Source organism: Salvia hispanica, chromosome 2, assembly GCF_029641045.1.
Source record: "Salvia hispanica isolate PSC_SH4W2 chromosome 2, Shi_PSC_v1, whole genome shotgun sequence".
Lineage (NCBI taxonomy): Eukaryota > Viridiplantae > Streptophyta > Magnoliopsida > Lamiales > Lamiaceae > Salvia > Salvia hispanica.
The window spans coordinates 64,449,239-64,475,944 of NC_142693.1; the positions used below are offsets into that span (position 1 = coordinate 64,449,239).

The 26,706-nt window shown below is 36.5% G+C and overlaps 2 protein-coding genes and 1 pseudogene across 4 annotated transcripts; all 3 read right to left on the minus strand.

Moving 5' to 3' along the window:
- Positions 1-137: 137 nt before the first annotated feature.
- LOC125207616 (cell division control protein 48 homolog C-like) lies at positions 138-6,717 on the minus strand (annotated as a pseudogene). The gene is made up of 11 exons (XR_016135609.1): positions 5,935-6,717; positions 4,585-5,138; positions 2,731-2,877; positions 2,222-2,350; positions 2,031-2,129; positions 1,885-1,901; positions 1,423-1,495; positions 1,253-1,317; positions 958-1,159; positions 449-571; positions 138-366 (listed from the first exon to the last, which is right to left on the minus strand). The product of XR_016135609.1 is annotated as a cell division control protein 48 homolog C-like (transcript).
- Positions 6,718-7,517: 800 nt separating this feature from the next.
- Positions 7,518-24,388, minus strand: LOC125198864 (cell division control protein 48 homolog C-like). The gene is made up of 11 exons (XM_089065290.1): positions 23,976-24,388; positions 23,572-23,627; positions 22,350-22,903; positions 21,400-21,552; positions 21,020-21,148; positions 20,829-20,930; positions 20,171-20,250; positions 19,975-20,043; positions 19,666-19,867; positions 19,011-19,130; positions 7,518-7,727 (listed from the first exon to the last, which is right to left on the minus strand). The coding sequence occupies exons 1-11, from the start codon at positions 24,386-24,388 to the stop codon at positions 7,650-7,652; spliced, it is 1,956 nt and encodes a 651-aa protein (XP_088921416.1). The 3' UTR covers positions 7,518-7,649.
- Positions 8,409-13,307, minus strand: LOC125198865 (cell division control protein 48 homolog C-like). 2 transcript variants are annotated; one of them, XM_089065674.1, is made up of 8 exons: positions 12,899-13,307; positions 11,300-11,827; positions 10,269-10,421; positions 9,771-9,899; positions 9,579-9,680; positions 8,877-8,960; positions 8,707-8,771; positions 8,409-8,610 (listed from the first exon to the last, which is right to left on the minus strand). In XM_089065674.1, the coding sequence occupies exons 2-8, from the start codon at positions 11,699-11,701 to the stop codon at positions 8,535-8,537; spliced, it is 1,011 nt and encodes a 336-aa protein (XP_088921800.1). In that variant the 5' UTR covers positions 11,702-11,827; positions 12,899-13,307; the 3' UTR covers positions 8,409-8,534. The 2 variants fall into 2 exon arrangements, with proteins under 2 accessions (XP_088921800.1, XP_088921801.1); XM_089065675.1 differs by lacking the exon at positions 8,707-8,771 and having other exon boundaries at positions 8,425-8,610.
- Positions 24,389-26,706: the final 2,318 nt, after the last annotated feature.

Consider the following 26,706-nt stretch of genomic DNA (forward strand, 5'->3'; position numbering starts at 1 on the left):
TAGATAGAGGAAAACGCATATGATAAATGCTTGTGTATTTGTCCTATGCGTTCTCTCAGAACACGATGCGTTTTCCTCTATTCAGCCAAAAAAAGACTAAAAGGGCTTAATCACTCTTTGGACAAACCACAAAGCAATTAAACAATATTTATACAGGTTCCTGGTTCCGTACGGACAATATCACAAAGATGTTGACGTATATGAGATTTAGATGCAAAATTTTAAGATGTTATAACATGCTACAAAAGATGAGAGGAAACTCACATCATCCACAAAAATTAAGTTAACATAAGTCTACCAGTCCATCACGGATACACCACGAACAACATCAATCTTCTCTGCCTGTAGCGTCCATTTCTCGAGCTTCTGGACCCAAAAACAACAAGACGTGAGGCGAAGAAACGGGCAAATAAAGGAGAATAAAAACATAGTAGGAAACCGGCAGCACCTTGGCCGAGAGAGAAGGGGAGACTTTAGCTAATGCAGCCTTGAAATCTGCATCTGTGATAGCCATGTCACCCCCACAGGACAATGATGGCCGATCAATGGCGAACTTAGAAGCTTCTGTCACCTGTTGTGTTAAGATTTAAGAAAATTTACTTCTTATCAGTATTTCCCTCTTACTACATCTTGAGAGAAAATCGTTGCCAGAACACTGATTTTGGACTGATTGTCATATATATCATGACTTGAATTGTTGAGTTCGACCAATTTATACTCAAAACAAAGACGAACATTTTTACAGACTTCTAGTACGCGATGACTCTTACAGTTGGAAATTTGATGTGAACATACATAGGTCAAAGTAAGTTTTCCAATGCCACATAAGAGAGAGAGAGAGAGAGAGAGAGAATAAAGATGTAGTATTTGATTTGCTTAACCAATGCAGCTATTATAGTTAAACCAGAACAACAACAGTTTTCATCATTTATAAGGAGTGGACAAGAATGGACTCACCAATGCAAATAGATCAGAGCCACTGAAATTTTCACAAGCGACATCTTTTCCTAGAGCCATCAGATCCACTCTGGCATCTATTGGCTTGTCTCGAGCAAGAGCTTTCAATATCTCTCCTCTTTCTTCTGGAGTAGGAAGAGGAGCATACAGCACCCTACCAAAAACTTCTTTGATGAGCGGCATACGATCCACAATCTCTAGCCTGCCAATATGTCAACAAGTAAGAGAAGAAAATAAGGGCGCATGATATGACACAGAAATATTTTTGCCTTTTGAACCATGAACCATCACGCACCGACTTGTTTTAGCAATCACATAAACATGAGATTCTCCTTGTATATAACGGAGCTGGTTCCGTAGCTGCAATAGAAGATATTATCATCCTTATTAGCTAAATATGTAAATATGATGAGTAATAGATACATTAATATCAAAGGCAACATATGCAAAGTGCCATTTATGTACCTCTGCATATTCCTCTGACAACCATTCATCTTCGTCCTCCTCTAGATCTTTATTCTGTGAAATATATGTCCAACTGATAGAAATGGACGTTGCATAAGAGATATAAACCATTCAATGAACAGCAAGACATACATAACATTTCAGTCGAGCATGCTTCAGCAAATTTATTTGTAGAAAAAAAGGAACCCTAAGTTAACATTTCATTTCTTGAGGAGAGCTTGATGTTTCTCTTTACTTGTTCAAAAACAAAACAAACCACAAAGCCTTTATGGATACTATCTCTCTATTGTATTAGGTTGATTACATGTCATTTACAATAAGTTTCTTTACAAGGCAGTTGAGTATTCTGCTTTTCCCCTTCCCTTATTAGATAGTGTTAATAATTCACAGCTTGTTATTAGTGAATAATGGAGACATTTAAGCTATATTTGTAAAATTTTTATGTTTGGGTTAGAAAGTTACTGTGAGGGGGTAAAAGTCTGGGTTACAGTTTAAGAATAGCCCTCAGGAACAATACCATTATCACCAAGATTGGAACGATACCATTATCGCCAAGATTGGAACCATACCATTATCACCAAGATTGGAACGAAGTAAAAAGAAAGTACCTCATCAAAGAACACTATACATGGAGGGTGAGTTTTTGCACATTTGAAAATATTTTCCACCATCAACTTGTTCCAGGAAAACTTTGATATTTCAGTGGCCTATATGGAGAATTTAAGTAACACAATAAGAATCAATGATCAATAAAGGTTAACAACTATATTCAGATCAAATATGTAACAAAAGAGAGAACCTTGATATGCATGAAATGAGCTCCTGCTTCTTTAGCCAAAGCCTGGACAATCAATGTCTTTCCACAACCCGGAGGACCATAAAGGAAAAAAGAGTTCGGCAAGTTCTTCACCCCGATTTCCCCAAGAGACTAAAAAAGATAGCTTATTTAGGAAATGCTGAGCTCCGAGAATTGATCAAGAAAAAAAGATAATTGGGAGATCTTATCTAACCAAGCTTTTATTTTCAACAATTTAGCTAGCTAGTCACAAGATATATGATGTAAATTTGTGCAAATTTGACAGGAGAGCAAACATAAGAAACAGGGAGACTTGACGATACAAGTATGTAAAACTTGACATACCAAAACTGCTAAATGAGACGACCAAAAATCAATAATTTAGGAAAGGGAACTACTCTATGTAGTTAAGAAACTATATTTATGTTAATAATATGATGGCAATTTTGACAATAATTGAAGGCATCCAAATTTAAATTAGCTCGACAAAAAGGAAAGGGAACTACCGTCTAAACTTTTGGAAACTTAATACGCTTAACTATGCGACGTTCAAGTTCCAACTTCAACAGTTGAAGGCTTCCAACATCATCTCAGTTTGTATCTGGTATAGTGGAAAAATCCTCCATTTTAGCAGAAGGCCGAACCGTCCCAAAAGCATCCTGTCATAAGGTTGTTTTCGATATTTTTAAGCAAGATGGTGAAAGGAAGAAAGTTTTAATTAATTTCAGTCTCCCATCAGTGTATAATACATAACATAAACTAATGTACAAAAGTCCATATTTGTTTCCATTGATATGCTAAAAGTTAACCAGAACAAAAGATCTAGTTTCAGAGGCAATTTGAAATATTCAGAGATATACTAGGAAAAGAAGGTTTCTAGATAAGGCAATGTTAACTGGGAAAGATAAAACCTTGTGTTAGTTTAACAAAAAATATGACACCTAAAAATCGTGCATAATCCATCCAGTTAATGCAATACACAAAATTTATAAGCTAAAGAAGTTGAAACAAAAAAAGAACAACATCAGAAGCAAGTTAAGGGAAGGTACTTTATTTTAAAGAAAAATAGTAATCTTGTCAAAGATATCCATGCTTATACAAGAGAAGAAGTGAAGAAGCAGGAAGAACTTTTGAAGCACACAGATGTTCATGATAGACAACTGCCAGTATGTCGTTGGATTTACCCACAGTTCTGTCTATGCTATCTAGGTTAATGCACAAATAGATCAAGGCAACAACTCCCCTACCTCCCACCCTCACACACAAACCAAACAGAACAATGGTTTTTGTATGTTACACTTCACAATTGATCACCACATAGAATAGGATGAAGGTATGATGTAACAGATTACTGACCAACAAGCCTAGACAGAATTGGCTTGGCTGCCGCCGGTTCCTAGAACTTCCGGTTCTGGTTCCGAGAAAGGTAGAACCCTAACTGGCCTGAAGCCTATTACTGAATGTGATGTAAAACCTTATGTATTACCCCCCCCCCCCCCCTCTCAACTAAGTTGAGTCGTATTCCTTTCTCCTTTTTTGACAAAAAAACAAAACATCTAATCACTCTTACTTTATTTCATTACCTACTTTACTCTATCTTGTCTCTCCTACTTTTTCTCTCTCTCCTATTTTATTTTATTATCATTCAACTCTTTTAACACAATTTTTTAATCCTAGTGTTCAAAAGAAGTGACCCAACTTATTTGGGACGGAGGAAGTTTGTATTACCTCAAGTATCAAGCAAAGTTGGGACAGAAAGTCATACCAGACACACTAAGAGCATATCACATTTATAACACGATATTTACAATTAGAGTTAAAATGTTAAATAATAAACTCATAAGTATAAATTTACAATACAACTTCCCATGAAAATAGGAGAAACGCAAGAGCAATAACTCGCCACTGGACATCACATTATACAATACAATAATTTTTCGTAGTAACTTAACCGCTTAAGCCGCTGATTACAGTTTTGTTGTTCATAGAACCAGGAACCAGCTTGGTGGAACTGATATGCAGTTCCAATTTCACAGTCTGACCGTGGAACCGATATGTCGGCTCCAATTTAACAGTGGGATGCTGGTTTTGGACTCAGTGGTCCAATTAAAACCTATGATCCCTAGAATTGGCTATCTAGTTGTCATCATACATCAATAGTTCTTTCTTTTATTATTACACTACTTTTCTCAAGTAACAAAAAAAAAAGAAAAGGGGATAAATGGTCTGTGCTTATAGTTTTTTATAGGTAAAAAAAAGAAAAAAATCTTTTTAGGATACAAATAAAGGGAAAAGTATACATTAATCTAGTATCAATGCTCAATTCTATTTTTACCATCTTTAGAGAGTAAAAGAATAGAGATTACCAGAACATCGCACATGGTTAATGTGAGTTCCTCCAATTCTTCATCTGAAAATGGCGTTTGATACAATTCAACCCCGTTGTTAAAACTATTTTCGTAAGATCTCTGGTTAATGACTCTGTTTAAAGCAAACATACGAGCCATATTTACTAGTTTTACCAAATCTCCTGCTACAAAACCTTGAGTACACCCAACTAACTCCTCAAAACCAAAATCCTCTTCGACCTTATAATTACTTGTTAGAACTGATAGTATGTCACGTCACTCATCTTTTCTCGGAACATCTAAAAAAAATTCACGATCAAACCGCTGCCTTAAGGCAAGGTCTAGAGCATTAGGCTTATTGGTTGCTCCAATTGTCAGCACATAGCTGCCAGGTCGACTATTAGATCTTTCAGAATCAGAACCGTCATTCACAGGTGTGTTCATGCAAGCAATCAACTGTCTTACTGGGCATTGCGACAAACTTCCCATTTCTGAAGTCAATGCATCAATTTCATCAATGAACACAATAGATGGTGCGTTCTTGTACGCACTAAGGAACAACTCTAGGACACCTGAACATGGTTCAACAAAAAGTCAAATGGGAAAGAATGCAAACAAAGTATGATGGTTGAGGATTAATTCATTTAAGCACAATCCTTAAAAATGTTAATTATACACAAAGCTTAGTGACACAGTGATTTAGCAAGGAAGCCTCTTTAGATAATAATCATATAGAAACGTTAGCCTATGTTAAATATTCAGTTGATTCTTTGAAATTACTCGCACTCATGTGATTTCCCAAATGGTTCAGCAATGTATAAAAGAGTGATACCAACTGAGTTGAGCTTGGCAGCATACAATTCTACATACATTCACAATTCCGAACAGGTAGCCCAATCACATACAGAAAAGAATAGCATATATATAACCCACACGGTCATATAATCCGCATTCGGTGGCCACGAGGATTCCAACAAACACAAAACACAATTGGCACAATCACGTCATGTGATGCAATTGCAGTCCATCTAAATAAGCTGCATTCAATGGTCATTCGCATTCCAACAAAAGCATTACACACTTCAAAAATATATGTCAGATGATGCAGTCCCTCCAAATAAATTGCATTTTGAGACACATGCCAAACACATCAACAAATTGCGCCATTATGTCGCATGATGCAACCGTAAATAATCTGCATTTAGTAGCCATAGGATCCCAAAAAGCACATCATAAGATTTGCACAATCAAGTCATACTATGCAATTACAATCCCCCTAAATAGTCCGCATTCAGTAGCCATTCGTATTCCAACAACATTACACAATTAAGTTGCACAACACAGCAATCTTTGCATAAAACACAATACCTGAAACTCCAGACTTTAGGGCAGCAGCAGATGTTTCATAAAACGGCATTCGAGCCTCATTTCCAATGGCTCGAGCCAACATGGTTTTCCCACAGCCAGGTGGCCCATGCAACAGAATTGCGGTCGTAGGTTTGCCTACAAAGTAATGCCGTAGTTTTAACTGGCGCATAGGCACAATCACAGCGTTTTTCAGATCCTCCAACATCTCCGAGCCAAGACAGCACTCACCACCTATATCACAGAACATTGGGCCACTTATCCTCACTACTAGCGCCTAACTCATTTCCTTGCCGTAAATCCCCAATCATTTCCACAATACACATACACCCATTCGCAACCCTCCTAGCAGAACAGAGTTCCCTACCGTTAGAATCTGAACTACTAGCTGAAGTGGAAGCCCTAGCTACCTCAATTTGCCTATTAACATTCTGTCCGTCGTCAATTTTCGGACGTTTCGCTTCTGGCTCGTCCGCGGCGCTCTCTATCCTGCACGAGAGCGGAGAGATTTTGGCGACGCGTTCGATTAGGAGGTTGCGGTTGCGGCGGGAGAATTTCACATCAGGGAAACCGGAGCAGATGAGATTCACGATATTCGCGTCGCTGAGGTTTTTGGCTCCGGCGGCGGCGGTCTGGATGATATCTCGCATAGGTTGGTCTTCACATTCAAGGAGAGTGTTGAGGACGCGTCCGCTTGATCCGGCCATGCTCGATTCTTCGCCGGAAAGAGGAGTTTTCCGGTGGCTGGAGGGCATGTTTAGGTCACTCAAGCTGCAGTGTTCGATCAATTTTTATCGAAGTAGCGAAGTTTTAAAATTTTAAATAAATATGAGTATAATATAATTTATATTTACAGTATAAAAATCTTGATCGATACTATTATATATTCAACGTATGCATGGACAAGCTTATTCGGAACGGATCATCTACTCCAAAATGTGAATCTATTTCTTACTTCATACTCACAACAAAATAAAATAATCTAAAATATCAATTCATTTCCTACTTCACACTCACAACAAAATAAAATAATTCACCATCACTTATTAAAATTGCTCATATTTATACGATTATTTTATTTTGTTACGAGGGTGGAGTACTTGTTACTAGGGTGGAGTAGGAAATGGGTTGGTATTATTTTAGAGTAGGTGTGATCCACTTCGAAATTTAATAATCTATTAATGAGATATTAAAATAAATAAAAGTTGCACAATTATCACTCCCTTAATTTTTAATTTATAGCTAAACATTTGTATGCTGAGTGTAAACTAGTACTACGGAAAAGATTCAAAGTGATACGTAAAAGATAAAGTAAAGACCAAAATTACTCCAAAATATATGTTTATCCCATTTACCGTGAAAAATAATACTAGTACTAGAACCACAATAGGCCCGGCGGCATCAACTTTTTAAAAAACTGAGTATTTTTAATTTTGTATTCAAGAATTATATTTTTTGATACTACTGTACTCCGTATATTATTGAGAAGGGCTTCAGAATAACACTATACACAAAATTAAATTAAAATTAACTTAAAACCCCTATATATTTTACATAAAAAGGCCTAGTGGTGGTTTAGTTGGGACTTAGCACATTGAAATTGTAGATTATCGGGCAAGCCAACGAATTAAATTACAGAGGTACTACAATAATAACAAAATTAAAATATGTTAGTATCATATAATATGAGATTAGATCCACAGTCTTTTACATTTAAGTTAACATAACCAGTCCATCACAGATACACCATCAACAACATCAATCTTCTCTGCGTGTAGCGCCCATTTCTTGAGTTCCTGGATCCAAAAATATCAAGACATGAAGCGAAGAAACGAGTAAATAAAGGAATAAAATGTAATAGCAAACCAGCAGCACCTCTGCCGAGAGAGAAGGGGAGATTTTAGCTAACACTTCATTGAAATCTGCATCTGTGATGGTCATGCCACCCCCACGGGACAATGATGGTCGTTCAATAGCAAACGCAGAAGCTACTGTCACCTATTGATTAAACAAAATTTACCGCTTATTGAGAGAAAAACATTGCCAAAACAAAACACTGATCTTGAACTAAATAGTCATAGTATATCATGATTCATGAACTATCACATTTTTTCAGCACGTGATGACTTACATTCTCGAAACCAAGTTATTTTGCGATTATGTGGCAAAACAAAAGTTCGTTACAGCGCATTTCGATGTTAAGTTTCTGAAGATCCTACTCAACTTCAAAATACTGGATAACTTTTCTAGTGACAGATAGGTTCCAATAGTTTCTCATAGTTTGCGAGTTAATTAATCAACATCAATAATTCATGACAGAACTGTCAAATGCACTAGTATAGAGTAAAATTTGAACGTTTAATATTTTATCACATAAAATATGTCTAATGTTCCCTTTTGTTCTAATTTATAGTTAAACCAGAACACCAATAGTTTTCATCAGTAATAAGGAGTTGACAAGAATGGCACTTACCAAAGTAAATAGATCAGCGCCATTGAAATTGTGACAAGCATCGTCTTTCCCCAGAGCCATCTGATCCACTTCTGCATCGATTGGCTTGCATAGAGCGAGAGCTTTCAATATCTCTCCTCTTTCTTCTGGACTAGGAAGAGGAGCAGAGCATATAAAACCTACCAAAATCTTCTTTGATGAGCGGGATACAATCCACAATCTCTATCCTGCCAATATGTCAGCAAGGTAGGAGATGTCACATGAAACGACGATGAACTCTGAGAGAAATATTTCTGCCATTTTAACCATGTAGCATCCCGTACTTAGATGATGAAGCAAACACGTAAACATCTGATTCATTTTTTATATCAAAGACTTGGTTCCGCACCTGCAATAGAAGATATTATCATCCTTATTAGCAAATTATGTAGATATAAGTAACAAATAATAAATTAATAGCAAAGGCAACATTTGTGAAGAGCCATTTATGGACCTCTCTATAGTCCTCCGACTTCCATACATCTCCATCCTCCTCAAGATCTTTGTCTGTGAAATCCCCTGGGCTGAATACGTCCAACTGATAGAAAAGTGTGTTGGTCATAAGAGATATAAATTATTCAATGAACACCGAGACATGCATAGCATTTGAGTTGAGCATGCTTTAACTAATTTCAGGAAAAAGACCAGAGAACAGTTTCAGAATAAGATCAAATAATGCTTGATGTCTCTTTTATTAAATTCCTAAAACCTGTAACATACTAGGGCTGAAAAAAAAAACAGAACGACCAGAGATAATTCTCTGCAATTTCAGGAATATTAGGACTTTCTATCAACTAATGAAACCTAAGTGAACAATTCATTTTTTGGGAACAGCTTGATGTCTCTTTTTTCTTGTTCAAATACAAAGCCTCAATGGGTACAATCTCTCTATTGTATTAGGTCCATTATCATTTATAATAAGTTTCTTTACATGGCTGTTCAGGCATTCTGCTTCTCCCCTCCCCTTATTAACTAGTACTAATAATTCTCTGCTTGTTATGATTGGTTAATAGAGATAAGTACACTTGATATTGTAATACCCTTACGTTTGGGCAAAATTATCTTGAGGGGTCGAAGTCTGGGCTACAGTTTAAGAATAAACCTTAGGAATAATACCATTAACAGCGAGATTGGAACAATATTAAAAAGGAAGTACCTCATCAAAGAAAACTATGCATGGAGGGTGAAGTTTTGCATATTTGAAAATATTTTCCACCATCATCCTGCTCCATGACCCAAACTTCAACAGTTCAGTGCCCTATATGGAGACCAAAAGTAACACAATAAGGAATCAATGATCTATGACGTTACCAACTATACTTGGGTCAAATATAACCAGAGGGAGAACCTTGATATGCATGAAATTTGCTCCTGCTTCTTTAGCCAAAGCCTGGACAATCAATGTCTTCCCACAACCATGAGGACCATAAAGGAAAAAGGAGGATGGCATGTCCTTCATCCCAATTTCCACAAGAGACTATAAAAGTGAAGCTTATTTAGAAAATGCAGCTGCGAGAGTTGAGCAAGAAAAAGGATAATTGGGCAATCTTATCTCACCAAGCAATCATTCTCAATGATTTTCAGCTGCCTAGTCACAAGATATATGATGTAAATTATGCAAGTTTGCCAGAAGAGCAAACATATGGTGCACAAACTTCACAATACAAGCATGTAAAAACTTGAGTTTCCAAATTGCAAAATGAGATGACCAACAATCAATAAATTAGGAAATAAAACTATCTTATGAAGATAAGAAATTATATACCATTAACTATATGATGATAATTCCCACAGTAATTGAAGGCCTCCAGATATAAATAAGCTCAACAAAAGGAAAGGGAACTACCTCATAAACTCGTGGAAACTTTATACACTTAACTACCCTGCGTTCAAATTCTAATTTCAACAATTGAAGGCCTCCAACATCATCCCAATTTGTACATGATGCTTTGGAAAACTCTTCCATTTCAGCAGAAGGGCAAACCATACCATTAGCTTCCTGCCATAAGTTTGTTTTCAATATTTTTAAGCCAGAAGGTGAAAGGCAGAAAGTTTTAATTGTTTCATGTTACGTAACATAGTGTATATACAATAAACTAAATTAACTTATATATATAAAGTTCATACGTTTCCATGGATATGCCAAAACTTAACCAAAAGAAAACGTCAAGTTTCAGGGTAATTTGGAAAGCTAGAGAAGGCAATGTTGATTGGACAAGATAAAAGCCTTATGTTAGTTCAACAAAACAAAAAAATATGACACTTGAAAACATTAAAGTATGCATAATCCAACCAGTTAATGCAATACGCAAACATTATAAGCTAAAGAAGTTGAAACAAAAAATGATCAACACCAGAATCAAGTTAGGGGAAGGTACTGTATTTTGAAGAAGAAAAATGCATGCCTATGCTATACATGACAAGACACAGGAAGTATTTTGAAAGTGCACCAAAGATGAGACCCCTCCATATCCCTATTGTTTACCCACAGTTCTCTCTATGACATCTAGGTTAATACACATATCAAGGAAACTACACTCCTGCCCCCACCCCCACCCTCACCCTCACCCTTCAAATAAAACAGAACTGAGTGTTTTTGTATGTTACACTTCGTGACTGCACACCACATAGAATAGCATGAAGGTGGGGTGTAACAGAGAACTTATCAACAAGCCTTGAGAGAAATGTCTTACTTTTGTCAAATAAAGCAAAAGAAAAGGGGTTCAGAGGTCCGTACATATAGTTTTTTTTTAATGAAAAAGAACAAACTCATTTTAGAAAACAAAAATAAGAAACAAAAGGGAGAGGGAACAGAACTTATAAACTAATTCTGTTCTTTTTTTCACCAATTTGAAGGGAGTAAAAGAATAGAATTACATAAAAATTGAACAAGGTTAATCTGAGTCCTTCCAATTCTTCATCTGAAAATGGTTTTCCATATGCTTCATACCCATCCTTAAAACTCATTTCGTGAGCTCTCGAGCTAATGGCATCATTTAAAGCACCCACGCGAGCCTTATTTACTAGTTCTGCCAAATCTCCTGCTACAAAACCCTGAGTCCACCTAGCTAACTTCCGGATATCAAAACAAACTTCAACCTTGTGATTACGTGTTAGAACTGATAGTATGTCATGCCGTTCATTTTCTCTTGGAACATCTAAAACAAATTCACGATCAAACCGCTGCCTTAAGGCAAGGTCAAGAGCATTAGGCTTATTGGTTGCTCCAATCGTCAGCACATAGCTACCAGGTCCAATATTTGATCTTTCAAGATCCATGCAAGCGATCAAATATTTTACCGGGCACTGCAACAAGCTATCCGTTTCTGAAGTCAATGCATCAATTTCATCAATGAACACAATAGATGGTGCACTCTTGTATGCTCGGGAACAACTCTAGGATACCTGAACATGGTCCAAAAAAAGTCAAATGGGAAAGAAATGTAAACAAAGTATTAATGTTTGAGGATTATTTTGATGGAACACAATCCTTAGAAAAGTGAAAATTATAAGATTAGACTGTGGAGAAGTCAGAAAGCCTAGTGACACAGTGGTTTAGCAGGAGAAATCAAAGTGAATCAGGGGAAGCCTCTTTCAAAAATGAACAAGTAGAAAGTCAGCCCAAGTTAAACATTTAGTTGATTCTTTGAGAGGACTTACACTAACACAATTACCAATATGGTGAACAGCAATGTATAAGAAAGAGAAACCAACTAAGTTGTTTGGTTGCATACAATTCAACATAAATTGTGATTTAGGAACAGGTAGCCCAATCACATACAGAAAAACCAAGATTAGCCCACACGTCCATATATGCCAATTTTAAACCAAATAAGACCCCATCAACTAGAACATATGATATGCTTACAGTAATGTAATTCTTAGTCTCATGAACTAAAACATGACACACACTTTGCACAGAAAACTCATATAATGCATTCCCTCTAAATAAACTGCATTTTAGACACCAGCATTCCGGCCAACACATCACACAATTTGCATGATCATGTTGTACCCAGAGATAATCTGCATTCAGTGGCCACAAGGATTCCAACAAAGTACAAACACATTTGTACAATCAGGTCATACAATGCAATCGCAATTGCTCTAATTAAGCTGCATTCAATGGCCATTTATGTTCCAACAAAAGTATTACACAGTTTGCAAACAAAGTCATACGATGCAGTCCCTCCAAATAAACTGCATTTGATAGACATCAGCATTCCGACAAACACATCTACCAATCCCATTCATTATGCCCTACGATGCAACCCTAAATAATCTTCATTCAGTGGCCATTAGGATTCCATCAAGCACATCACACAATTTGCACAATCAAGCCCACTGAATATTGAGGCAATTGCAATCCCCCAAAATAATCCACATTCAATAGACATTCACATTTCAACAACAACACCACACAAAATGCACAGTTAAGTTGCACAATGCAGCAATCTTATCATCAAAACACAATACCAGAAACGCCAGCCTTTAACGCAGCTGCAGATGTTTCATAAAACGGCACTCGAGCCTCATTGCCAATGGCTCGAGCCAACATGGTTTTCCCACAGCCCCGTGGCCCTTGTAACAGAACTGCGGTGCTTCCAAACTTACGCAGTATCTCCGACTGGAGCATCGGCGCAACCACCTCCCTATTCAAATCCCGCAACATATCCATATCCAATCCACCCATATCACACCACTTACTGTCATTCTTCTTCACCCCTCTCTTACTATCCCCTAATTTATTTCCTCGCCCTAGATTCCCAACTATTCCCATAATACCCCCATTCGCATCCTCCTCTCTCACATCACCACCAGATTTATGATTCGTAGCAGAATCGAGTTCCCTAACGTTAGATTCTGAATGACTACCCGAAGCGGAAGCCCTAGATTCCCAACTATTCCCATAATTTATTTGTTTTAATAATTTGTCTGGCCTATGACTGATCTATATTTCCTGTCCTGATGATGCGGCAGGAGAGGTTTCTTATCCTATTGATGTGGTAGGAAGAGTTTTTGGCTAGGTTATGGCTGACCTATGGTTGACCTAAAGCTATTGGAGATGCTCTAAGCAGCGTCGATCTAGCTATTTGTCAATGCTTGCTCACTTTTTGCATTGTTCAGCCTTTTCTCAAGTACTCCCTCCGTCCCAAGGAAGATGACCCCTTCCTTGGGCGGCACGGGATTTTATGCAGTTAATTTTTGTGTGTTAAGAGGAGAGAGTAAAGTAAGAGAGAGGAAATAAAGTAGAGATAAAAGTGTTTCCATTTTAAGTAATGGGTCATCTAGATTGGGACAAACCAAAAAGGAAAGTGAGTCATCTTCAATGGGACGGAGGGAGTATTACATAGCTCGAAAGGTTTATGACTCACTTATTCCTCGTCTATTTGATCCTCTCCCGACCAACAAGAGTATGTAACTTTGGTTGGGCACGAGTTCTAATATATAATTGGTAAAATAAGAGAAAGATCATAATGAAAGGTAATTAAGTATTATTAATGGAGAGTGTGCCTTACCTCAATAAAGAGATGAAGTTCCAAAATTAAAAAATGCGTACTCTTATGTGACGGAAGAAATGAGTAGTTGTTTAGAGCATCGTCTGCCACTGTGGCGTCGCGGACGATGGCCTCTCCATCGTCCGCGCCCGATCTATCGTCTGCGGATGAAGAGCGGACGATGCCTCATCGTCCGTCACTGTAGCATCACGGACGATGCGACGGACAATGCACACGCGTTTCCAGTTAAATATTTAATTTTATTCAATTTTCAAAACCTATATAAACCCGTTACTTTTCACTTCATTTTTCACTCCTTTCACTCTTAAATTCACACTACATTTTCTACATTCAAACAAAATGAATCCCGGAGATTACCCAAGTCCGAATAGTCCGATGTTCGGTGGTGCACGATGGCCGGGTATAGAACCCGATGAATACCGACACCAACACCCAGTACGATCCCGATTTCAGCACGGACTCGTACAAGCTGTCCGACATAAAGCCTTCCCTCCGCCGCTGCTGCCTCGGGTTCGCGACCAAGAAGAGGCGGCCCAAGGCAAAGAAGTTGCCGCTTACGACGGTGAATGAAGAGTTCGCCCCAGGGAGGACGAGCTTACGACGGAGAATGAAGAGTTCGCCCCAGTGAGGACGAACTACCAACCGGAAGAATCCATCGTCTTGACGAGATGTTGGATTGATATTTCAGAGGATCCGGAGGATCAGGTGTTCTCCAACAACCAGAAGGTTACTGCGTACTTTTGGAATAGTGAAAAAAGTAGCGTGTTTAAATAAAGAAAAAAAGTACAAGTTATGGAATAGTGAAAAATTCAAATATGTGCTTAGTCTTAGAAAGGATACTTATGAAAAAAAAAGTATGAAAGGTTATGAAAAAAAAATCAAAGGATTGGAAAGTGAGTTGAAGGAGAAAAATAAAGTGTTAATAGTGCCTTGGGTTTAGAAAAGTGGAGTCAATTTTACTCTACTTGGGATATTTTTATCTTTAGTCACCTTTTAGCCAAATATTTCTCACCTACCAAAGAGCCTACATTACAACCAAAAAAATAAAGACCTTTCGCACTTTTGATATTTAATCACATCTAGTAGAGGAGGGATTAGACTTTGAGCAAGCCTATGGTAAACTTTGTATTATGCATGAATTGAGTGCTTATATACACATTACCTTCATACACTTCGAGAGTGAGAGAACACTTCCCATCCTTGGAAGTTTGCCACATGTGAGAGCTTGAATTTAAGGTGTTCCACGAGTTAGTAATGAAAGTGCACTAATAAGCCTTGCTTGATTTGATTGCGTTAATACATGCTTAATATATTCTTCCATCTTTTGAGGCAATTATGACGTCTAGTCCTTGTGCAATTCGTGCGCCTATTCTTGTGTCTTTATTGTTTTGTTCGAGGACAAACAAAAATGTAAGTTTGGGGGAGTTGATACGCTCGGATTTTGCACGGTTTTAAGGCCATTATTTGGTCCGTTTTTTATGTCAAAGTTGCATTACATGTCCATTATTTGCATATTTTGTCTATTTTGGTATTTTGACATGTTTTGTGAGAAACGTGCATAATTGAGCCGAAAAAGGGAGCCAAAACGCAAAGTCTGGAAATTTGGAGTCAGACGGCGACCGGCGACCGCCGCGGACGTGTGCCCGACGGGCAGATCAATGCAGCGGTCCGCCTCGAAAAAATACGCTTGGAAGAGAAGTCTCGCACGGCGACCGCCGGAAGTCGTGCGGCAGTGACTCTCTGGACTCCAACGCGGCGACCGCCGGCCAAGGTGCGGCGGCCCGCCGGAGAAAGACGGCGAATTCGAGATGCCCTAGATTTGCTCTAAGATTTACCATAATTTGAAGATCTTTTCCTTCTACAACAAGGATTGACTTTCCCATATAAATAAGACCTCAAGCTTCATAAAAAAGAGAGAGCTTCTACTTGCAAAGTAATTCATAGAGATCAAGAGCTAGAGTACTTCACTTGTGCAAGGAGTTGGAGAAGGATTTCAAGAACATCAAGAACGACAAGGATTCAACATACAGGTTTTATTTGCTTTAGTTTTATGTTCAAATTATTTTCCCTTCAATCTATGTGTTTAGCTTATTTTATCATGTGTAACTAAACTCATAGGATTCTAGGGATGTTTTAGTAATGACTTTGGTTATACAATTCCAATTTTCTATTTAATATCCGTTATGTTTTTACTTTGTTTCTTCCCTAAGTAGTTTTGATGCTGCATGATTGAGTGACACAATCTTGTATGATGTAATATAGCTTGCTTCATAACTGTAACAGAGTTCTAGCGAGTTAGATTCACTTATTAGACGCTACAGTTAGCTTCCCTTAAAACGGCACTGTTAATTGAGAGTGAGGACTTTTCAAAGGTCTTAGGAGCTTTATGGAGTTACGTGTTAGGATTGACAACCCTAATTTTGTAATCAACGTTTGCATCGCATGAACATAAGCTAAGTGACTCGTTCTATCAAAGTAATAACTGTGCTAGGGTATTGTAGTTTGGAACTTGTATAACCATAACTGTGAACGCACATCCCTGGGATTCCCTTATCTCTATCGATTATCTCTATGTTTTATTTGCATTTAGTTGTTATATGCTTTTTATTGTTTTTAGTTTTCAAAAGTTTTCCAAAACCTACTGCTTTTCCAGATAATAATTGAGTCTTAGTAGAGGATAGACACTTTGTGTTTGCCTTCCCCGTGTTCGATATCTGATACTGACCTTTGGCTATACTATATATACTCTGTATACTTGCAGATTTATTTAGTGCTAAAAAATAGTGCATCACTTGTTCGCAGGGGAGTACGACAAGTGCGAGAGGGAGCAGGCCAGCTGCGAGAGTTTCGCGGATGTGCGCGACAAGGCAATCTAGTCGTACATGTCATTGTACGGCGAGTTCAAGCACTAACAGTCCTGAGCGCTTTTGAAGGAGAAGCAGAAGTTCGTTGGAGGTATGCTGCCAGAATCGACGGCGGCGAAGAAGAGGGCGTCGAAGCGCACCTTCACTGATTATACAAGCAGCGAAAGCGGCGCATCTCCAATGGACCTCAACAATCCGGTGTTCGAGGATGAGAGTTCCGGCACACCAATGTCCTCCCGGCGTCCCCCTGGCATCAAGGCTGCCAATGGCAAGGGCAAGGCGACATCCTCCTCCGCCGCGCTGCCTGACCTGACACCGAGCCCGACCCCGAGCGCGACCACGGCTCCGTCTTCGGCTGCGGCACATGCCTACACGGATTTGGTGGCCTCCTTAGACTACAGGACGTTGTTGAATGCGCAGAACGCCCTGATACAGGCGACCAACCCGGCTCAAATCGAAGGCATCCAGTGGATGATCGATGGCCTCAGCCGCAAGTTGGGACTACTCTAGACTAGCCTCCTTTTTTTACATGTAGTGCACTTTTTTTTTCCTTATTTTTTAAACTTTTTTTAATTAAATAAATGTAGTATTTGCCCTAATTGTGTTGTTTTTATTTATCTATTTTGCTTGATATATTTGCATTAATTATATAAATATAAAATAGAAGTAAAATAGTCTGCCCCATTGCAGGTAAAAGAGGTGGAAGATAAAATACTGATGTGGTAATGCATAAGTGGGACTTAGGGCGGGCTATAATCCGCCCCCTTGTATTAAACGAATGCTTTAGAGGTGAAAATAAAATAGAGGGTACGTAGGACGAGATTAAAGTTAACTTAATGAAAAAGCTACTAAACTTTTTCGTTTAAAATCAGTTTAAAAGAAATAAGATAAAGATGAAAATAACATAAATAAATCAAAACAAAAATATACTCCCTCCGTCCCAATAAATATGAAATATTTGGTTTTCGGCACAGGATTTTATGCAAGTGTTGTTTTGTGAGTTATTGAAGAGAGAGTAAAGTAAGAGAGAGGGAAAAGTAGAGAGAGTGATGTTTCCATTTTAGGAAACGTTTCATTTTTAGTGGGACAACCCAAAAAGGAAAATCGTTGCATTTCTAATGGGACAGAGGGATTATATACTTAACGCCCTACATAATTGGCCGAGTTGACTATATGTGGGTCACGGCGTGCAACTATCCAGGCCCCTCAATAACTAACTAATCAAGCAACGAAATCAAAAACTATGTTCATGTTTTGTATTGATTTTATTTTGAATATAATTACAACGTGATTGGAGTATTTGAGAGGGACTTTTTACGAATTATACACAAATAAAGTAAAATCAAAGACCATATACATTTAAAAAAACAAAAAAAAGATATTGTTAAGGACTTCAATACTTCCATCTCTCATACTCCATATTAACTGTAGATTATTATCAGATGAGCTTCTTTTAAACAATATTTATACAAGTTCCGTCTAATAAAATTACAAATATGTCAATAGATAATGAATGCACGAACATATTTTGGCCCACTCTCACCTCAACAGATAGAGTAAGAAACTCACATCATTCACGAATATAGCACGCATACTGTTGAAGGTAACAGTGGAACCAAAACTGAAGCTCAAGGTGAAGAGGCATGCAATGCAAAGTTGAATATAGATGACATGGATATTTGTCACGTGAAAGAGAATGGAGCACGAGACTTAGCTGAAGCTAATTGTGTGCAATCCAAACCTAGTTCAGAGGATACTACCAAGGCACCAGCTGTGCACTTGGACCACAAGAGATCATGGAGGGACTTGGCAGTGCAAGGAGCAATAAAGAAGAGCCGTTCTTGATTCAGCCGTGATTAAGTTTGTTAAAGCAAGAGATTAAGAGTTGTGCATAGATTAAGGAGTTGTTCTAGATGCTTCTTGTCTACGCTATATAAGCTGTAATGTAATTTGGATTTTATGCAATGAAACAATCACAATCAATTCGCTTGCTATTTCTGGCAATTTACTTTTTGGCCTTCTTCTTCATGACTTCACTCATTTGTTTCCATATCCCACTGGCCACTGCATCGCGGATACACCATCAGCAACATCAATCTTCTCCGCTTGTAGTGTTCTTGAGTTCCTGGACCCAAAAATACCAAGACTTGAGGTGAAGAAATGAGTAAATATAGGAATAAAAATGTAGTAGCAAACCAGCAGCACCTCATCCGAAAGAGAAGGGGGTTTAGTTAACACTTTATTGAAATCTTCATTTTTGATGGTCAAGCTACCCCCACAGGACAATGATGGTCGTTCAATAGCGAACACAGAAGCTACCGTCACCTATTTCAAACAAAATTTACCGCTTATCCACATCTAAGGGAAAAACATTGCCAAAAACACAACATTGATTTTTAACTAAATAGTCATATACTATCATGAATGAACTATTACATTTTTTCCAAAACTATCTTGAATTGTTTACTTTGAGCAATTTAACCCCAAAAGTACAGAGACGGAAAATTTACAGCACATTATGAGGCATTAAAAAGTTCGTTATTACACACTAATTTCCATGTTAAGTTTCCAAAGATCCTACACGACTTCCAAGTTCTGGATATCATATCTGGTGACAGATAGGTATCAATACTTTCTCATATTTTGGGAATTCATTGATCAACATCAAAAGTTCATGATAGATGTCAAATACTCCATAGTATGGAGTATATTTGAACGTTTAATATTTTATCACATAAAGATGTCATAACGTTACCTTTTTTTTCCTTTTTATTTGCTTAACCTATGCAGCTTTTATAGTTAAACCAGAACATCAATAGTTTTCACCATTTCATAAGGAGTTGACAAGAATGTCACTTACCGAAGAAAATAGATCAGCGCCAGTGAAATTGTGACAAGCATCGAGTTTTCCTAGAGCCATCAGATCCACCTCAGGATCAATTGGCTTGTACAGAGCGAGAGCTTTTAGTATCTCACCTCTTTCTTCTGGACTAGGAAGAGGAGCATATAAAACCCTACCAAACTCTTCTTTGATTGCCGGGATACGATCCAAAATCTCTACCCTGCCAATACGTCAGCAAGGTAAGAAATGTAAAATAAGGGCACATGAAACGATAATGAACTCTTTGAGAAAAATATTTCAGCCATTTGAACCATGAAGATACCGTACTTAGATGATGAAGCAAACACATATACATCTGATTCATTTTCTATAACAGGGACTTGGTATTCTATATCAATGTTTGGTTCCGCACCTGCAATAGAAGATGTTACATTCTTATTAGCTACAAGTGTAGATATGCTGAGTAACAAATAATAAATTAATAGCAAATGGAGCATTTGTAAAGAGCCATTTATGGACCTCTCTATATTCCTCCGACTTCCATACATCTTCGTCCTTCTCAAGTTCACTGTCTGAAAAATCCTCTGAGCTGAACATTTCCAACTGATAGAAAAGGACGGTGGTCATAACAGATACTCCATAACTCATAGAATGAACACCTAGACATACATAGCATTTGAGTAGAGCATGCTTTAGCTAATTTAGGAAAAGACCAGAGAACGGTATCAGGAAAAGATCAGATAATGCTTAATGTTTCCTTTTTTTATTTCTAAGAAAGACCTGAGACAATTCTATCAACTAATTAAACCTATGTGAACAATTCATTTTTTGAGAACAGCTTAATGTCTCTTTTTTCTTGTTCAAATACAAAGCATACCACAAAGTCTTAATGGATACTTTCTTTCTACTATATTAGCGTTGATTACACATCATTTATAAACTATAATAAGTTTCTTTACAAGGCTGTTCAGGCATTCTGCTTCTCCCCTCCCCTTATTTAGTGCTAAAAATTCTCTGCTTGTTATGAGTACATAACAGAGACAAGTACAATACATATTTGTACTATTTTTATGTTTGGGGTAAAGTATCTTGATGGGTTTTAGTCTGGGCTACAGCTTGAAAATTAACCTTAGGAATAATGCCATTATCAGCAAGATTGGAACAAAGTAGAAAGGATGTACCTCGTCAAAGAAAAGTATACATGGAGGGTGAAGTTTTGCACATTTGAAAATATTTTGCACAATCATCCTGCTCCACTTCCCAAACTTCAATAGTTCAGTGCCCTATATGGAGACCAAAAGTAACACAATAAGGAATCAGTGATCTTTGATGGTCGCCAACTATTTGGATCAAATGCCAAAAAAGAGAGAACCTTGATATGCATGAAATTCGCTCCTGCTTCTTTAGCCAAAGCTTGGACAATCAATGTCTTCCCACAACCATGAGGACCATAAAGGAAAAAGGAGGATGGCATGTTCTTCATCCCAATTGCCCCAAGAGACTATATAAGAGAAGCTTATTTAGAAATGCTAAGCTCCAAGAGTTGAGCAAGAAAAAAGATAAACAATCAATAAGAAATATTTTCAGCTGCCAAGTCACAAGATACCTAATTGCTAAATGGTACAATCAACAATCAATAAATTAGGAACAGAAGTAAAGAAACTATATACCCTTAACTATATGATGATAATTCGCACAGTAATTGAAGGCCTCCAAATATAAACAAGCTCAACAAAAAGGAAAGGTAACTACCTCATAAACTCGTGGAAACTTTATACGCTTAACTACCAGACGCTCAAATTCCAATTTCAACAATTGAAGGCCTCCAACATCATACCAGTTTGTATATGATTTTTTAGAAAACTCTTCCATTTCAGCAGAAGGCGAAACCCAATCCATAGCATCCTGCAATAAGTTTGATTTCAATATTTGTAAGCCAGAAGGTGAAAGCTAGAAAGTTTCAATTAATTTCAGGTTACATCATATAGTGTATATACAAGAAACTTAATTAAGTGATATACTACAGTTTATATTTGTTTCCGTGGATAAACCAAATTTTAACAAGAACAAAAGATCAAGTTTCAGAGGTAATTTTGAAATTTGAGAGATAGATACAATGTACCGAAGCTAGCTAGATAAGACAATGTTGATTGGACAAGATAAAAGTTTTTTATTAGTTCAACAAACAACAAAATATGACACTTAAAAACATTAAATCATGCATAATCCAACCAGTTAATGCAATACACAAAAATTATAAGCTAAAGAAGTTGAAACAAAAAAGACCAACACCAGAATCAAGTTAGGGCGAATGCACATAACTTTAAAGAAGAAAAATGGCAATACTGTCACATATCCATGCCTATAAATGACAAGAAACAGGAAGAATTTTGAAAGTGCACCAAAGATGAAATCTCTCCATATCCTTATTGTTTACCAACAAGTCTCTCCATACGATTGTTTTTGTATGTTACACTTCATGATTGCACACCACATAGAATAGCATGAAGGTGGGGTATAACAGATTACTTACCAACAAGCCTAGAGAGAATTGGCTTTCTTTAAAAATAACATAGAAAAAAACTCTTTTTAGGATACAAAAATAAGAAACCAAAAAAGGGGGAAATTATAAACTAATCCGGTATCAATACTCAATTCCTTTTATTTTTACGAATTTGAAGGGAATAAAAGAATAGAATTACATAAAAATTGTGCATGGTTAATTTAGGTCCTTCCAATTCTTCATCTGAAAATGATTTTCCACATGCTTCATTACCATCCTTAGAGCTCTTTTTGTAAGCTCTCGATCTAATGGCGTCATTTAAAGACTCCATAGAAGCCTTATTTACTAGTTCTGCCAAATCTTCTGCTACAAAACCTTGAGTCCACCTAGCTAACTCCCCAAGATCAAAATCAACTCCAACCTCATGATTACGTGTTAGAACTGATAGTATGCCATGCCGTTGGTTTTCTCTTGGAACACGTAAAACAAATTCACGATCAAACCTCTTCCTTAAGGCAAGGCCAAGAGCATTAGGTTCATTGGTTGCTCCAATGGTCAGTACATAGCCACCGGGTATACTATCAGATCTTTCAGAATCAGAACCGTCATTCACAGGTTCCTTCATGCAAGCCATCAACTGTTTTACCGGGCATTGGAACAAGCTTTCCGTTTCTGAAGTCAATGCATCAATTTCATCAATGAACACAATAGATGGTGCGTTCTTGTATGCTCTGGAGAACAACTCTAGGATACCTGAACATGGTTCAAAAAAGTCAAATGGGACAGAAATGGAAACAGTGTAACAATCGTTGAGGAATGATAATTGATTTGATGAAACACAATCCTTAGAAGAGTGAATTATACAAATCTAGAGATTAGGCTGTAGAGAAGTCAGAAAGCTAGTGACAAAGTGGTTTAGCAAGAGAAATTTAAGTGAATCAGGGGAAGCCTCTTTCATAAAATGAATAAGTAGAAAGTTAGCCTAAGTTAAACATTTAGTTGATTCTTAGAGATTACTTGTACTATGAAATTACCAGTATAGTGAACAGCAATGTATAAGAGAGGGAAACCAACTGAGCTGTGATTGATTTGGTTGCATAAAATTCTACATAAATTCAGATTTAGAAATAGGAAGCCCAATCACATACAGAAAAACCAAGATAGCATATAAACCACACGTCATTTTAATACATAAAAATATTAAATTTCTTAATAATATTTAATATGTGTGTTTATTATATATTCCGGTTCAACCAATGGTTCGACCAGTGAACCGGTTGAACCAGTGAACCAGTAACGACGCCGGTTCGCCGGCCGGTCCGATTTTTAAAACATTGGCTATCACATAGTTAATACCTGGAGACCGCCTTGCAAATACAAGCGCCTCTGCATCATAAGTAGTATGGTTGGCACGCAATTACCCCTGGGGTCGTACGAGAGCTGCATTGACTCTGTTGAAACCCCAAAAACTCTTGTGCTGCACCATAGAGATTTCGAGGTCAGTATGTGAACGATAGAATGCACTTTCGAGGTAAATGGAAGCTGAACTAAGGCATAGGAAACTTGGAATTATGAGATTTTTCTTGAATTATCTAATGAAGCAGCCATCTAATACATAAGGATTAAAGATATGAGAAACTTAAGTCAGCCAAAACAGCAAAGCTTAAAACTCCTAAATCCTAACAAGATATGAATCAGAAGCACAAACAAAACAGGAAAGCTTGAAACTCCTAAATCCTCACAAGATATGAATAAGAATGCACAAACAAAAGCCTCATATTTATGCAATGCAAATACACTTTATTAACAAGAATGAATGAGGCACCTGGCACTAGGAGGCCTTCTGGGAACCTCAGGCTCAAACTCAACAGGGAGGCCAAGAAAACCATTAAACCTATCAAATGTGACATGAGCAATGTGTCTGACATTAGTAGGCCAACCAATCTCCATAATCCTGTCACAATTCTCACCACTGATGTTCTTACACCCCACCAAAGATTTCCTGAAAACAGTGAGCAAAAGAGCCAAAACAGAGAAGTCGTCTTGGCCTCCCTCTTCCTCCCCACTTTCTACTTGTTGTTGTATACGTCTACGATAATTGGAGCCGTACAAATCTACAGGAGCAGGGCTAATAAGAGGGGAATGATTGAGTTGGCCAAAACCATCATTGCTTGAGGGAGTAATGGAGCTTGAAGGGGAAGCCAAATGGGAGGAGGATTGATGAAGTATATCTGTCATTCTGTTCTTGTGGAATGGTTGTTGAGTGGAGTTGGATTGAAGCAAGAATTTTATTGTTTTGGGTTCATTGCTTAGTCTGCAATTTGCTTAATTGACTCGGAATTGCTTTGCTTTGATGTAAAGAGAGGAGAGTTGCAATCAATGTGGTTATGGAGTTGTGTGTTTCGTTATAGTAAGTGATAATACCAATTAGTAACCAACAACGGTACCAAACACTCTCCAACTTTTTTTTGAATAATCCCTCGAAATTCTCACTATTGAATTTGCAGTTTTGGTCTATCTTTTTTTCCTCAATAAAGCTATACAGCCGGGCCACACATACAAGGGTATAATTGTATGAAGCACTCTTAAAATATTAAGAGAATTGAGCCAGTTATTAGTGCATTAGAATATAATTCTAAAAGAGTGATAATAGTAATAATGGAGATATTGGTAATATTAATTATTATACTATTCTTTTTTGAGTATATCGCATCTTAATAATCTTATTGATTTATAAAATATCGTAGGATCATTATAATTTTATATTTTAATATTCTTAATTATTACTAATTACATATATGTGATGTAGTTTTATAAATTAATATATGACGTATAAACTATTATTTACGTATTGTGATATAACAATATATTAATTACACTAATTAATTAGTGTAAATGGTGTTTATGTTTTCATATTTTAACATGTTTAAATTGTTATTATCGATTGAATTCTGTTTTTTTTCAATTGATATATTGGATCTCGATTAATATTTGACGATTTAATTTCAATTGTTATTCGATTTAATTGAAAAAAATTTCAATTGATTTTCAATAATTAGAATATTTAATTGAATAATAGATATTCAATAACTTGTATATTTAATTAATAGTTAGAGGATAAATTAAGATGAATTTGGGATTTCAATTGAATTATTGAGAATTTCAATTAATTATAAAAAATTAAAAAATTTAACAAAATTAATTAATAACAATATGAACATAGAGAGTGGAGTGCTAAAACTATTATTCATTCTAATTATCAGACCATAACTCCCATAGTGGTTGACAATTGAAGACAAACAAACATGATTAAGTGCGTGGAATTATGTCTACAAAAGTGGCGCGCAAAATCCTTAGTGGCCAACATAATTACCCAATTTGAGTGCATGTGACAAATTTAATTCAGTACAACAATTTCTTACGAAAAAGTGCAAGTTTAAAAATCAATAATTTAATTTATGCCACTGGTCTGACATTTTTTACGATAAAAAAAATGTTGTAACTCAATCGTATCGAACATATTCGACCTTTTGAAATTGAATTACTCAACATTAATCAAAATTAATTTTGTCGTAGAGACAAGACTAATCTACTCCTAGAGCATCTCCAACAATGAAAGGTAATGGAAGAGGTATATTATCTATTTTACCTTCTGAAAAATGAAATATACCCTTTAAAAAATAACACATTTCAAAGGAAAAATGTATATAGAAAGATAAATGATTTTTAAAAATAAAATAATACTATAAAATGTATTTAAAAATATAAACCATAATACCTTCTCAAATATTTCTCTCTTGGAGAATGATTTTTCATGAAAAGAAGATAAATATGGTAGTTAAAGATACCTATTCAAAATTAAAAAATGTATAATACATTTTCAAATACCTCTCTCCCTATAAAATGATTTTTCATACATAAAAAGTAATTTGGTAGTTATCTAATTTTACCTCTCTATTTAATTCTCTCATCGAAAATGCTCTCTCGTACTTATGATATTCTACCATTGGCATTCACGTGGAGAAGAGTACATTTCAGAACTTTCATGGCAAAGTTTAATCATTAAATATCAAAATTTCAAAGTGCAATGTGAAATTTTGGTTTTTTACCACCTCAATTTTTATTGAAAATTCATGAGTATACCATTGGGAAGGTTTCGATGATACCTTCTTAATTGTACGTCACGAATAAATCCAACTTCCAAATAAAAAAGGTAAAATATAAAGTATAAACTACTTTCGTTACCCAAAACCAATAGTATGGGTATTGTTAGAGCTTTATGATAATTCATTTGGATTTAATCGGATTTATGTGAACCAAGTTATTGTCCAACAAAGTTGGACTTAAAAATCTTTTACTTGAATTTGAAAATAATTTATGTATATAAAAAAAATTAACTTATTTTTATTACTATAATAAAAGATAAAAAATTTCAGATCATCAATGTAGCTAATTAATTTAATAATAATAATATAAAAATATATAATTTAATAATACTTCTATTTTTTTAAAAAAAATGGTGTGGAATACAGGGACTTTGAAATGGTTCTAGCAAT

Coding starts and splice junctions, on each gene's coding strand:
- LOC125198864 (XM_089065290.1), bottom strand. CDS start 24,388: ATGACAGATATACTTCATCAATCCTCCTCCCATTTGGCTTCCCCTTCA. Junction 22,904..23,571: donor GCTCTCGTACGACCCCAGGG/GTAATTGCGTGC, acceptor AACCATGTTCAG/GTATCCTAGAGTTGTTCTCC. Junction 19,868..19,974: donor GTGTTTGCTTCATCATCTAA/GTACGGTATCTT, acceptor ACGTATTGGCAG/GGTAGAGATTTTGGATCGTA.
- LOC125198865 (XM_089065674.1), bottom strand. CDS start 11,701: ATGGATCTTGAAAGATCAAATATTGGACCTGGTAGCTATGTGCTGACG. Junction 10,422..11,299: donor TAACCTTGTTCAATTTTTAT/GTAATTCTATTC, acceptor AACTTATGGCAG/GAAGCTAATGGTATGGTTTG. Junction 9,681..9,770: donor CAAATTTCATGCATATCAAG/GTTCTCCCTCTG, acceptor GTCTCCATATAG/GGCACTGAACTGTTGAAGTT.